This window comes from Cuculus canorus, unplaced genomic scaffold (genome assembly GCF_017976375.1).
Source record: "Cuculus canorus isolate bCucCan1 unplaced genomic scaffold, bCucCan1.pri scaffold_67_arrow_ctg1a, whole genome shotgun sequence".
NCBI lineage: Eukaryota > Metazoa > Chordata > Aves > Cuculiformes > Cuculidae > Cuculus > Cuculus canorus.
This window is the reverse complement of record NW_026527846.1, coordinates 298,975-311,821: the sequence shown is the minus strand read 5'-3', so window position 1 is coordinate 311,821 and position 12,847 is coordinate 298,975. Positions and strand designations below refer to the sequence as shown.

Sequence of the window (12,847 nt, the reverse complement as noted above, 5' to 3'; positions counted from 1 at the left end):
GGGCGGGGTAGGCTGGTTCGGCCGCCTGCACTCTTGCGTGGAGCCCTGGGCCAGGGTGCGCAGCCTGGCAGAGCCGGGGGCAGCCCCGCCCGAGCCCTGCCTGCCGTGTGCCTGGGATGGGGCAGCCCTTGGCACCGCCCCGGGAGTGCGGCCGGGGCGGGGCAGACGAGGGGGAAGAGCCCTCAGCGAGAGACCAGAGGCGGGCACGGAGAGGGGGCGTGGGAGCGGCCCTGCGGCTGTGAGGCGTGTGGGCGGGGGCTGCTGTCGGTCGGCGCTGCGGACGGGGGCTGGTGGCTGCGTGAGGGCCGAGGGCTGCCACAGGCCGGTGGAGCGGTAGGGCAGGATTGGGGCAGGCCTGGGGTGCAGGAGCAGGCTGGGGGTGACGGGACAGAGGATGGGGGGGGGCAGTGGGCAAAACGGTGGGCAGTGACGGAGCCGAGGATGGGGGGGTGACGGGGCCGGGGAAGGGGCAGTCTTGGGGGCAACGGAGCCGAGGGTGGGCCCGCCCTGGGCACCGCATTGTGAGTGCAGCCGGGGCTGTGGCTGTGCGGGGAAAGAGCCCTCGCCGAGGGAGGGGGGGCAGGGGTGCGGCGGGGGGGGGGTGGGCAGCCCTGCAGTTTGAGGCATTTCGGATGTTGACGGTGTTGGTTGCAGTCGGGGCTGTGGACGGCGGCTGTTGGAGGGCTGCGGGGGAGACGGGAGGGCTGAGCAGTGGCCCCGGGCAGGACTGGCGCAGGCTGTGGGGTCCTGGCTCTGGGGAGCTGGGGGGCAGTGGGGCCGGCTAAGGATGGGCCGGGCAGCTCCCCGCGAGGCTGCAGGGTGCAGGGGGAGGGCTGGCGGGACTGGAAGGGGATCATCGAGGGGAACGTGGAGGGGTTGTGTGGAAGAATATCTTAACCTTAACGGGCATGAGAGCAATCCAGCCTGTGGTGTTGGAGAAACTGTATATAAGGACTAAAGGTGTTATTACTATGGTTAGCATAAGGCTGTGAGCATGAGCATAGGCCGCAGTATGAGGTAACTGTAGGTCCCATTTGATGCCTGGAATGGGGACGTTGGCAAGAGGAAGGACGGCCCCCGGAGGTGGGGCTGGATTTTGGCGGGACGCTGACGGGGTGCAGCGCGGGAACAAAGCTAAGGAACCAATCGCGATTTGTTACTATGCGCGTGTTCAGCCAATGAGAGAGAAGCGTGGCCCACGTGTTCGTAACAGAGGAGTAGAAGAGTAGTTGTCTGCGTTCAAGAAACTGTCGCCATTTTGATCACGTTGGTGTGCGTCTTGTCCATTTTCCTCCCGCAGGGTCGGGGTGCGGAGTCTGCGCAGCCGCCGGCCGAAGCGGGGCTTTGCCTGCCACCCTCCTGCCAGGCGCTGAGGAGCTGCAGCCGAGCCCGGTGCCAGCGGGATGTCAGCCCCACCAGACAAGCCGCACGACATCCTGAAGAGCTATGCGAAAAGCCTGCTGCGGACCCAGCCAGAGGAGTGGAGGAAGTTCGAGGGCAATGAGGAGGCTGCGGCCGTGCTGGATGAGTTCTTCCAGCAGCCGGACGTGCAGGAGTTGGTGCTGGGGCAGGATCCCACCGGGCAGCTCCAGGCAACCGCCCATTTCCCACCCACCCTCGAGAGCAAGGCCGTCTACTTCGTGAAGAAGAAGAGGGAGGAGATCACCCCAGAGAACTTTCAGAGTGGGGTGATGGTGGGAGACATCAGCCCCTCGCCGGTGGAGCAGCTCATTACCATGATGGAGGAGGTGAGTTGCCCACAGGGGGGTGGTGGGTACAGACTTGGAGTGAGTGGGAAGGGCTCCCTGGGCTCCCTGCTGCCGCCTGCACACCCGCTGCGGCCTGCTGGAGCCACAGCTTTAGGAGGGTTCAGGAAGAAACCAAATTCAATTCCTAGAAGAAACCTCGCCCCAGGTGCTGGCCCTGGCCTCGCGGGCGCTTCCAGCCGCGCGTCCCGCTCTGCTGGAGGGGACCCAGCGCCACTGGGACACAGAGCTAAGTGAAGGTCACAGGCCCAGGTTTCTCACAATCCCCACCTGGATCGCTTGCTCCTTGTGGGTTTAAATCTCAGCGTAATTCCCCATTCCCTGTGCCTCACAGCTGCCAAATATCAGAGTGGGTTTTGCTCAGAGTTGCGATAAACATTCCTGCTCAGAGCACTGCCAGCCCAGAGCCCCCAGAAGCTGAGCCAGGAGCCCCTGTGATTCCTCCTCCTCCCCAGTGCCGGGGGCTTTGCTCGTGTGCAGCCCCTGACCCTGCTGGGTGCGCTTGCTATGCTGCTCCCAGCACTTCCCAACCCCTGAGAGCTGGAAGCCCCGCACAGGGTGAGGGCTCTCCTGGTCCCACTGACAAGAAAAACATCAGCCAAACTCATGAGTGTCTACCAGAGCTGCAGCTGGGCTGAGACCAGCCTCGGACAGGCAGCAGGAGCGGATGCTGTGCAAAGCAGTGCAGCCGCACGCTGCCCTTTCCAATGGGCACATTTGCCCGACCAAGCACCCAACTGAGCCTTCTTCTCCAGGTTGTGTCCCCTCTGCTCCTGAGCGAGAAGAATATGGCAGGCTTGCCTGGGGTGGTGGTGGAGGAGATTGTGCAAGAAACTCGCCAGCTGAAGGAGGAGATGTTGGTGATGCGTGCGAAGATCCAGGGGAAGCCGCTGCTCGTGCTGCCAGAGCACCTGGACAGCCGGTATGACTCCAGCATTGTCCTGGACTGGTGGGTGCTGCGGGCACTGCTTGGCACCAGCAAAGCCTGGCAGGGGCCTGGGAGGAGTCCCTTTGGGAGGGACAGGAGCTGGGAAACCATCTCGGTCCCTGAGCATCCCTGGGCACAGCCACCCCTCAGCAGCCAAGTGCCTTCGAGAGGCTCACGCCAGGCTTCCATGCTGGCAAAGGTGGCCCCAAGCAGGCGTGTGGGGCTCCTCCGGGATGGTTCGGGGCCAGTCATGGTGCTGGAGTGTAACCCAGCTGCCTTTCAGCTTGGCGGGGCCCATGGACAACTCAATGCTGCCCACCATCGAGACCGTGGTCACGCAGTGGTCCCACCAGATCCGAGACGTCCTGAGCAAGGACTCGGAGCAGTCGCTGCTGGAGGGGCTGCAGCTTCTGCCCAGGACCGAGATCGACTTCTGGCACACCAGGACGGTCGCCCTGCAGTGCGTCAATGACCAGGTACCACCTCACCCATGGGCGGCCAGTGGCCGTGTGTCCCTGGAGCTGAGCTCCCGGTGCTGAGCCTGCCACCTCTCCCCTGACAGCTGCTCTCTCCCCGAGCGACGGAGATAGCTGAAGTTCTGGAGAAGGCCAACAGCTGCTACTGGCCAATGCTCCAGAGCTTGCTCAGGGATGTCAGTGCCGGTAAATCCCCAGGCAACGCAGTGGGCAGCTGCCTCTCACTCCTCCAGTGAGGCTTCCCTGCTCCAACACCATTTCTTCCCTGACCCAGGCCTGGAGGAAGCCAAGGACGTCGGCCTCCACCTGCAACAGCTTCGGATCCTGTTGGAAAAGTTGGAGCAGGCAAATTACTTGCAGGTAAGTTTGAGGTGGCAGAATAGCCAGGCACTGTGTGGCTTCCTTGTCTGGTAGAGGCAGTGGCTGAGCCCCAAAGGTTGTGTGTGGCACTGGGTCCACCCTGGCTCTGCTCAACCCTCGTTAGCGCAACCACGGCACTGCACTAACCAGGCTCTGCCCCTGCAGCTGCAGCCCTGCCTGGACAGGGTGCTGTGCGCCGTCTACCTCCTCCGTGCTCACTGCCAGTACTACAGCTCGCCTGCCCGGGTCATCATGCTCCTGCGGAAGATCTGCAACCTCCTCATCGAGATGGTAGAGCCCCAGGGCTGGCGGCAGCTCCAGTGGGAAGGGGCAGGGCAGACCAAGCCACCACCATCTCCTCCCGCTGCCCTGCTGCGGGACCTGTAGCAAAAGGGGTGACACGGGTCAGGCGTGGGAGTCCAGCTGGGGTGACTTAGAGAAACCCCAGTGAAGGGACCAGCAAAGCCCCCCCGTAGGGCTGGAGAGGGTTTGGAACAGGCGTGGACTGCAGGCACTCGCCAGAGAGCCTGTGGGCTGGAGGGTGGATGGGGACAGGAGGAGCCTCCATGCTCCCCTCTGATGACGGTTCCTGCCTGCCTCTGTCTGTCCTAGACCTGTACCTTCGTGAGCCGTGAGGGTGTGATGAAGGGGCTGCAAGGAGAAACCCAAGAGATCTTGGGAAGAATCAGGCTGAGCATTTCCACCGTGGAGAAGTTCTTCCAGTCCTACAGCACTTACTGCTCTGACCCGATTCCCACCTTGCTCCAGGTGGGTGAAGGGGATTGTGCGGGTCTGTCTGACCCCGTACAACTCTGCTCTGCTTGCTGATGGCCCTTCTCCACTTCCAGGAGGAGCTACAGCTCTGGAAACTTCCTCCCTTCCTTCTGTTCAGGAGAATGGACTCCTTCTTGCAGAGGCTCAAGACTATCGAGGTGCCGTTACAGCATTTTGGGGCCCAGTGCTAGGCCCATGTGGGCTGCCCCTGCCCTGGCGGTGACACAGTGGTCGCCTTAGAGCAGCACAGTGACAAGCTGTGCGCTGGTGCCATAGTGGGCTGGGGTCACTGTTGCAGGCGAGGAGCAGAGGGGAGGTGGGAGCCCAACAGTGGTGCATTGCTCGGAGCACAGCAGCATCGTCCCCAGTGGGACAGTGGTGCCCCAGTGCCCCTGGGGCCAGACAGGCGCCCCCAGCCAGGCTGCAAAGCCTCCCAAGGAAGGATGCTTCTCGGGGGCGGTGACCTTGCAGAATGCAGCCCTGCACTAGTGCTGCAGCTCCTACGCCTGCGGCGCCTGGGCACAGGGAGCCAGGGTTTTCCACTGAGAGTAGCCGGGTGAGACGATGGTTTGTGCTTGCCAGGAGCTGTACCAGACAGCTATGGAGTTCCAGAAACTGGAGAAGGCAGAGCTGGAAGGAGTGAGAGAAAAAATCTTCAGGAGCCAGCTGTTTCAGATCTGTGAGGAGGTCTCAGAACTCATCAAGGCTTTTGTGGAGTGCAAATATGATCCCTTAGATCCCACCGAAGAGGTGAGTGAATGCTGGTATAGAATGGTATGCATGTGCTAAAAGAAAAAACCTCGCATGCCAGAACACGCTGGAAGTGCTGCACGTAAAATTGTCCTGCGGCTGCAGGAGGCAGCACTTTGGGGCGGGTCATGGGGCTCCAGGTTGTCTGCGTGCAGCGAACCCTTCTGGAAGGACTTGAGAAGGAAGCACAGAGGCTGTGCCGACTTCAATAATTTTCTTTTCCCGATAGCAATGGGACAAAGACTTTGCAGCATTCCAGAAGAAGATGGAGGACGTGGACAGGAGGCTGGCCACCACCTTCCGCCAATGCTTTGAAGACTGCAGCCGCCTGGCATCTGCTGTGAAGGTAGGCATGCCCCCAGCTCAATGGGTCCTGTTCTTGGGCACGGCGCACCCAGGCCCACTGCCTGCAGCCCAGCACGCTGTATCCGTGCTTGGGAGTGACCCTGGGGTTGTCGCCGGGCTGGCCCGGTGATGCTGTGGAGAACAGAAGCCAACACCTCTTTCTCCCGCAGTCAGTGCACATGTTCTCCTCCCTGCTGGAACGACCTTTGATAAAGGCCGAAGTATCTCCCTGTTACTCAGCCCTGCTGAGAATGTTCCACGCGGAGCTGAAGAACGTGAGGGTGCTGTTTGAAGCCCAGACCACTTCCCTACCGTCACCTGGGGCAGGGCAAGTTAGCAACAAAAACTTGCCACCGGTGGCCGGGCAGCTGGCGTGGGCTCTGGAGCTGCAGCACCAGCTGGAGAGACCATACAGGGACTTGTTTGCCATCAGCCACCCGTATGTGCAGGTCACCCCATCCTGGGCAGGGTCTGGCCCGTCACGGGTCCTCCTGTGCCCTGCTGCTTCAGCTGCTTTTTTATCACAACCTTGGCAGTGCGATGGCCTGTGCTGAAGCTAAAGAAGTGTCCGGGCAGTACGAAGAAATGATGGGACTGCTGCAAGGTTACAGTGAGAAGGTCTACGAGGAGTGGATGCACGGAGTTGGCCAGGACTGTCACTTCGGTCTGGAGCAGCCCTTGATTCTGAGAGACTCCGTCTCATCCCTTCTCAGCATGAACTTCAGCGAAACAGTAGGTGCTGGCACGGGCCACTGGCCTGGTGCAGAGGAACACCCACCATCCCTCAACCGATCCTAAATCTGACTTTCTCAAAGGCTGTGTGGCGCGTTTCGGGGTTTCCTAATGAGCCTTGTCTCTGGCCATTGTGTCTGGCAGCTGGTGGCTGTTCTGCAGGAGGTGAAGTACATGAAATTCCTGCAGAAGAGCAGTGCTGAGAGTCTCTTTGCTCAAAAGGAGTCCTTCCAAAAGTTTGTGAACAACGTGGAACACATCGTTGGCTGGTACAATGAGGCAGGTTGCAAAGGGGAGACAACCTGGCTGCTCTTCCGTGCTGTCGGCACTGGTCAGGTGGAAACTGTCTGGGGAGCTCTTATGATAGAGGTCCTGGAAGACCAGAGGGGTTGGGGTACACCGGCCACATCCCCCCCAACCTGGTCCCTGCCCATCCCGTGGCTAAGCCAAGCTCCTGCTGCCAACATCACTCTGGCTTCCTCTGCCCTTCAAGCTCCATGTTGGTGGGGTGGGGATCCCATTCCTCTGTAAATCCAGTGACCTAGTGAGCACGTCTCAGCGGTGGGAGCAGAGTCCTCTGCCTGCAGCACTCACCTGCGGACACGCTGTCCCCTAGGTGAAGCGGTGTCTGCTGCCAGTGGAGCTGTCGCTGCTGGCCGGGGAGCTGGAGGCTGTGGAGAGCACCGTCTTTTGCTACCGCGAAGGTACAAACCCACCCTTGGCCGCTCGAGCCCAGAGATCCTCTTGGTGCATTTTGGGGGATCCCCAGCCCTGGCCCACCTCCCGCGTGATGCCTGCCCTCAGGTCCCCACAACTATCATCTCCAAAGTGCGGACCCCCACCTTGCAGGCATGGGGGTGGGTGGGGCGGGGGGTGGACAGCATGCTGCCTGGGGTGAACAGCCCTGAAGGGCCCCCCGCCCCGCTTGCTCCACCTGTGCTCGCTGCCTCGGAGCTGTCTGCATAATCTGTCAAGCTTGGACGTGACTTTTCTGCCAGGCATCGGGGATTACATCCAGAAGATGAGAGAGTGCTTGTGTGACTTGCACACCAGGGTCCAGAAAGCAAAGTTAAATGTGGAAGCCATTGCCCAGCTGATGGAGGTAGCTTTTGCAGCTGTTTTACAAGCACCTTCCTGGGAAACCTCCTGAGGGGATTTGCCCTTCCCCAGCAGAGCGGAGCAGCCCTGTCATCATCTTCCTGCAGGACTGCTCAGCCACGCCCGTCTTTGGAAGGAAAGACCAAAAGGAGGCAGCGCTTCTGGACCTGTCTGGGAAGGCAGAGACCTTAACCAAACGCTGTGCTGCCCTCAAGGACACAGGTGTAAAGATCCAGAAGATGGTGGAGGTGAGACATGTCCTGACTCGGTTCAGTCAGACTCAGTTTAACAAGGAGGCTGGTGCCCGTGTGCTGCCGTGCTTTGAACCCAGCGGAGACCCCTTTGTGTTCTCAACCCTGGGTGCTATCCTGCACCCTCGGCTGAGACAAGGCTCCAGAGAAAAGACCGCAGAGCACCAGACTCCAGAAATGCACTGCCCTCTCGGGTGAGGGCTTTGCTGCTGCTTCTGGTGTCACACAGCTGGGAGGAGGGAAGGATGCAAGGATCCAGGCGACAGCCAAGGAGGACAAACACACAGGGACCGTGAGAGAGGGCTCTCGGGCAGTTTTAGGAGCTGGCATGTTTGCTGGGGATTTATGGACAGACAGTCCTTGTTTTTTTTCCTGCTTGCAGGAGAATGCACGTCTGTTTAAGGCTGACGTGTCCTCGCAGCTCTGGCTGGACTATGTGGGATACATCGATGGAATTGTGCTGGATGGCCTCTTCAAACTTGTGCGCAAATCTCTGCAGCTGCTGCTCACCAACATGGCTCCTGCTGTAGGTCCAGGTTTTTCCCCCAGCGCAGTGCCCCTGCTTTGCCCACGCTCAGGATGTGGTGTTACCTTCCTCAGGCGTTTGGTGGCCGAACGTGCCCATCTCAGCGCTCCCTGTGTGCCCCTCAGTGCACCCAAGCAGCGAGCGCTGGAGAGGCTGGCGTCCGCGTCCCACCTTGTTCTGCTGTGGTGGGACTGTGGGGCTGGGAGGGGCGTGGGACGTGAAACACCACGCAAGGCACTGACCTCTTTCAGGCTGACACGGCCCCAGCCCCGTTGTTTGAGGTGCAAATGGAGCTGCGTGATGGTAGAGTGCGGTACCATCCCTCATTGGAGGCAAGAGACGACAACAGCTTCCTGGAGCTGGTGGAGAGCCTGCTCAGCGATCTCTATGCCTGTGCGGCGTGCGTGCCTCGGCTGCTGAAGGGGGAGCTGACCTACAAGGTAAGTCCACAGTGGGCAGCAGCTTCCGGCTCAGCTGGAGGTGGGCGAGGGTGCCCGGTCCCCCGAGCCGATCCCCGAGAGCTCTGCCCATCCCTTCAGCGCACCTTGGAGGAGCAGGCGGAGCTCAGCAGGATGAGGGAGAAGGTGGTGTCACTGGTGGTCAGTGCCATGACGGAAGCTGAGGAGTACAGCACTGGCTTTGAGGAGCAAGCCCAGCAGTGGCTGGAGGATCCTGAGGACTTCCTGCAGCGACTCCTCAACTTTGGCAGTGGCGCCAGCCCTGAGGAGCTGGAGCCACAGCCAGAGGAGCCCCTGGCTCGTGGAAGCCCATGCGTTCAGCTCTTTCAGCTGGAGGTATGGTGTGGATGCCTGGGGAGGTACCAGGTGCTTGGGGTGGCCATGGTGATGTGGGGTGCCCAGGGAGGCACGGGTCACAGGCTGTGACCAGCTCTTGTCCCCAGATTGACGCATGCGAGGCCACGTACAAGGAGGTATCAGACTTAGCCAACACCCAGGTGTTTAAGGGGTGGCTGCGGAGCGACTGCCGCCCCTTCAAGCAGGCACTGCTGGCTGCCATCAAGTCCCGGGGCCTGGTGCTCCGGCAGCACCTCGTCAGCCACGTCACCGCCAGGTAGGTACCTGGTGAAGCCAGATGTGGGAACGGGGCATTCCAGGTGACCGACACCCAGCTGGGCCGTGGCAAAGGCACCGCTGCGTGCCAGGGCAGGGCTGGGGCCCAAAGGACAGAGCCGTGGAGGTGTGGGTGAAGGTGCCAGACACTCCTGTGGGGGCAATGCCCTGGTGGGCTGTGCTCTGCAGAGCCAGCCCTGAGCAAGCACAGGGAGCTGTGAGCACCATCAGGGATGCCTGGTGAGTGCCGCCCCCTTCCTCCCAGTCTCCAGGAGCTGGAGGGTTTCCTCCGAGACCTGGACACTGGCTTGAATAAACCTCTGGAGGAGGGAGACTACGATGGCTTGGTAGAAATGATGGGGCACGTGAGGAGGGCCAAGGAGAGGCAGGCAGCGACTGATACCATGTTTGAGCCCCTGAAGGAGATGGTTGCCCTTCTCAGCAGCTATGGAGAGCAGATGCCAGAGGAGATCCACCTGCAGCTCCAGGTAAACCGTTTGGACGGGGAGGGGTGGGGGCTGGGCACTGGCTCCCTGGGGCCACGCTGCCAACACCATGTGGTGCTCACTACAGGTCCTCCCCAAGCGCTGGGACAGCACTAAGAAACTCTGCTTGCATGTAGAGAAGACTGTGGCCTCTCTGCAAGCCGACATCATCCCCGGGAAGTGTGGCAGTGGGGGCACGGACTCCCAACAGTGATACAGATGAAATAAAGTTTATTGAGAGAAAGTACAGCTTATGTACCCGTGTCTGCCCCGTATACAGCTACCCCAATAAAATTCCACTGCTGAAGTTTCCATGACTACAGAGATAAAGAACAATGACTAGTGCTAGAGCTGTAGCCCTTATCTTCTTCTTTGTCTTTTCTACCAACTCCCTACATTCCCACGAGCACTGTTAGTGATTCCAAGGTCTTTAGGCTAGCTAGCAAACTTTGGAACAATGGCTGCTTGCTCTGCGTTTGCTACTGTTATAGGCACGCCAAGGCATCGGCCACCTGCGTTGGCACACACATGACAATGGAATCCTTTATCCCTGTGCTGATTCAGGGACATAGTCTTTTCTCATTGAGTTCAAACCCATACATGCTTTCTCCCATCTCTCCCCCTTTTCTGTTTACAATCGTCACCGCCTTCAAAGAACTGTCAATTGCTCATTGCGGAAAGCAAAGCAAACGTGTGACTATGCATAGAAATATACCAATACAGAGTAAAGCTATTTTGACAAAAGACTTCACCCATCCCGATAATCCCCAGCTATTTAGTAGGTTTTCTAACCCAAAGAAACCATTATCCATTTCTAATTTTTTTGTGCTGTCTATGAGTGTTGATAGAGCCTTGTGAATGGACCGGGAAATTGGTTGAGCAGAGCCGGGGTGGACCCAGAGCCACACACAGCCTTTGGGGCTCAGCCGCTGCCTCTACCAGACAAGGAAGCCACACAGTGCCTGGCTATTCTGCCACCTCAAACTTACCTGCAAGTAATTTGCCTGCTCCAACTTTTCCAACAGGATCCGAAGCTGTTGCAGGTGGAGGCCGACGTCCTTGGCTTCCTCCAGGCCTGGGTCAGGGAAGAAATGGTGTTGGAGCAGGGAAGCCCCACTGGAGGAGTGAGAGGCAGCTGCCCACCGCGTTGCCTGGGGATTTACCGGCACTGACATCCCTGAGCAAGCTCTGGAGCATTGGCCAGTAGCAGCTGTTGGCCTTCTCCAGAACTTCAGCTATCTCCGTCGCTCGGGGAGAGAGCAGCTGTCAGGGGAGAGGTGGCAGGCTCAGCACCGGGAGCTCAGCTCCAGGGACACACGGCCACTGGCCGCCCATGGGTGAGGTGGTACCTGGTCATTGATGCACTGCAGGGCGACCGTCCTGGTGTGCCAGAAGTCGATCTCGGTCCTGGGCAGAAGCTGCAGCCCCTCCAGCAGCGACTGCTCCGAGTCCTTGCTCAGGGTGTCTCGGATCTGGTGGGACCACTGCGTGACCACGGTCTCGATGGTGGGCAGCACTGAATTGTCCATGGGCCCCGCCCAGCTGAAAGGCAGCTGGGTTACACTCCAGCACCATGACTGGCCCCGAACCATCCCAGGGGAGCCCCACACGCCTGCTTGGGGCCACCTTTGCCAGCATGGAAGCCTGGCGTGAGCCTCTCGAAGGCACTTGGCTGCTGAGGGGTGGCTGTGCCCAGGGATGCTCAGGGACCGAGATGGTTTCCCAGCTCCTGTCCCTCCCAAAGGGACTCCTCCCAGGCCCCTGCCAGGCTTTGCTGGTGAGGCCAGGGCCAGCACCTGGGGCGAGGTTTCTTCTAGGAATTGAATTTGGTTTCTTCCTGAACCCTCCTAAAGCTGTGGCTCCAGCAGGCCGCAGCGGGTGTGCAGGCGGCAGCAGGGAGCCCAGGGAGCCCTTCCCACTCACTCCAAGTCTGTACCCACCACCCCCCTGTGGGCAACTCGCCTCCTCCATCATGGTAATGAGCTGCTCCACCGGCGAGGGGCTGATGTCTCCCACCATCACCCCACTCTGAAAGTTCTCTGGGGTGATCTCCTCCCTCTTCTTCTTCACGAAGTAGACGGCCTTGCTCTCGAGGGTGGGTGGGAAATGGGCGGTTGCCTGGAGCTGCCCGGTGGGATCCCGCCCCAGCACCAACTCCTGCACGTCCGGCTGCTGGAAGAACTCATCCAGCACGGCCGCAGCCTCCTCATTGCCCTCGAACTTCCTCCGCTCCTCTGGCTGGGTCCGCAGCAGGCTTTTCGCATAGCTCTTCAGGATGTCGTGCGGCTTGTCTGGTGGGGCTGACATCCCGCTGGCACCGGGCTCGGCTGCAGCTCCCCAGCGCCTGGCAGGAGGGTGGCAGGCAAAGCCCCGCTTCGGCCGGCGGCTGCGCAGACTCCGTACCCCGACCCCTCCACGGTCCCCTCGATGATACCCTTCCTGCAAGTCGAAACTCGGCGGGCGCGGCGCCACCGCTTGAGGGCGGCGCGAGGCCGCGGGGTCTCCCTCAGCCCGGGAGGGGCGGGGCTGCTCGGCCGGGGAGGAGGGAGAAGCGCCACCACCTGCCCCGTCGGGGCCGGCCCGCCCTCGTGCTCTTTAGGGCAGCGCCGGCGGCAGCTACGGGCCTCGCAGCGCCATGGACGGGGGCGACATCCAGAACCCCGTGTTCGAAGCGCCCCGGCCCGAGCTCGGCCGCCAGCGCCAGGCGAGCGCCTCCGGGACGGACTCCCCGGCTGAGGAGGGGCCCTGCGGGTGGGGCAGCTGCGCGCCAGAGCCTTTGCAGCTCTGCAACGACGCCGAGGGCTACCTGGCCGCCCACAGCCTCCTCGCCGTCTGCCAAGGTAACGCGTCCTCCCGCCTTCCCGCCCGTGCCGAGCCGCCGGCTGAGGGGGCCTGGCGCCTGCAGCAGCCCGGGGCTCTCGGTGTCGCTGAAGAGCGGCTTCAGCGGAGGAAGAAAGCGCCCTGGTACCCGGGGTGGGGAAGTTGCTCAAACGGTGTTTCTCCCTCTGCTTCCTTCTGTTTCTCGTGCCTCCCTTTTTGACCACTGCTGAATCCGTGGTCCCATTAGCTCTGTGTGTCACGCTCTTGTCTGTACTCTTGTCCTGAGTGTTCGCAGAGGATGCTCACACGTGCCCCTCACAGGCGGAGGCATAGGAGCCGGGGAAGGAAGTGTCCTCCAAAGCACTAGACAGAGCGAGTGCCCGAACATGTAGTTTGGGAGCTGCCTGCTTCATGCAAATGTTTTAAGGCCTTAGTAAATGTTTGAAGTGCTGTTCATTTCTTCATG

The 12,847-nt window shown here is 60.7% G+C and overlaps 2 protein-coding genes across 2 annotated transcripts in view; both read left to right on the top strand.

The window, feature by feature from the left end:
• The first annotated feature begins 218 nt into the window (after nucleotides 1-218).
• Nucleotides 219-9,824, top strand: LOC128850753 (dynein axonemal heavy chain 17-like). Its single transcript, XM_054055740.1, has 23 exons — nucleotides 219-333; nucleotides 1,301-1,748; nucleotides 2,522-2,688; nucleotides 2,978-3,170; nucleotides 3,257-3,356; nucleotides 3,445-3,530; nucleotides 3,696-3,821; nucleotides 4,143-4,298; nucleotides 4,379-4,462; nucleotides 4,887-5,054; nucleotides 5,284-5,400; nucleotides 5,570-5,838; nucleotides 5,936-6,131; nucleotides 6,276-6,410; nucleotides 6,748-6,835; nucleotides 7,130-7,233; nucleotides 7,337-7,477; nucleotides 7,863-8,006; nucleotides 8,258-8,446; nucleotides 8,546-8,800; nucleotides 8,908-9,077; nucleotides 9,342-9,564; nucleotides 9,650-9,824. The coding sequence occupies exons 2-23, from the start codon at nucleotides 1,404-1,406 to the stop codon at nucleotides 9,773-9,775; spliced, it is 3,582 nt and encodes a 1,193-aa protein (XP_053911715.1). The 5' UTR covers nucleotides 219-333; nucleotides 1,301-1,403; the 3' UTR covers nucleotides 9,776-9,824.
• Nucleotides 9,825-12,196: 2,372 nt separating this feature from the next.
• LOC128850754 (solute carrier organic anion transporter family member 4C1-like) overlaps nucleotides 12,197-12,847 on the top strand; it is a 25,867-nt gene continuing 25,216 nt past the window's right edge. Inside the window, exon 1 of the mRNA XM_054055741.1 lies at nucleotides 12,197-12,401. Coding sequence (XP_053911716.1) covers nucleotides 12,197-12,401 — 205 coding nt within the window. The remainder of the gene's footprint in view (nucleotides 12,402-12,847) is intronic.

Excerpts from the sequence above, each read along its gene's own strand:
- LOC128850753 (XM_054055740.1), top strand. The coding sequence starts at position 1,404 with ATGTCAGCCCCACCAGACAAGCCGCACGACATCCTGAAGAGCTATGCG. Across the intron at positions 6,836-7,129 it reads CGTCTTTTGCTACCGCGAAG|GCATCGGGGATTACATCCAG; the intron begins GTACAAACCCAC and ends CTTTTCTGCCAG. Across the intron at positions 8,007-8,257 it reads TCACCAACATGGCTCCTGCT|GCTGACACGGCCCCAGCCCC; the intron begins GTAGGTCCAGGT and ends GACCTCTTTCAG.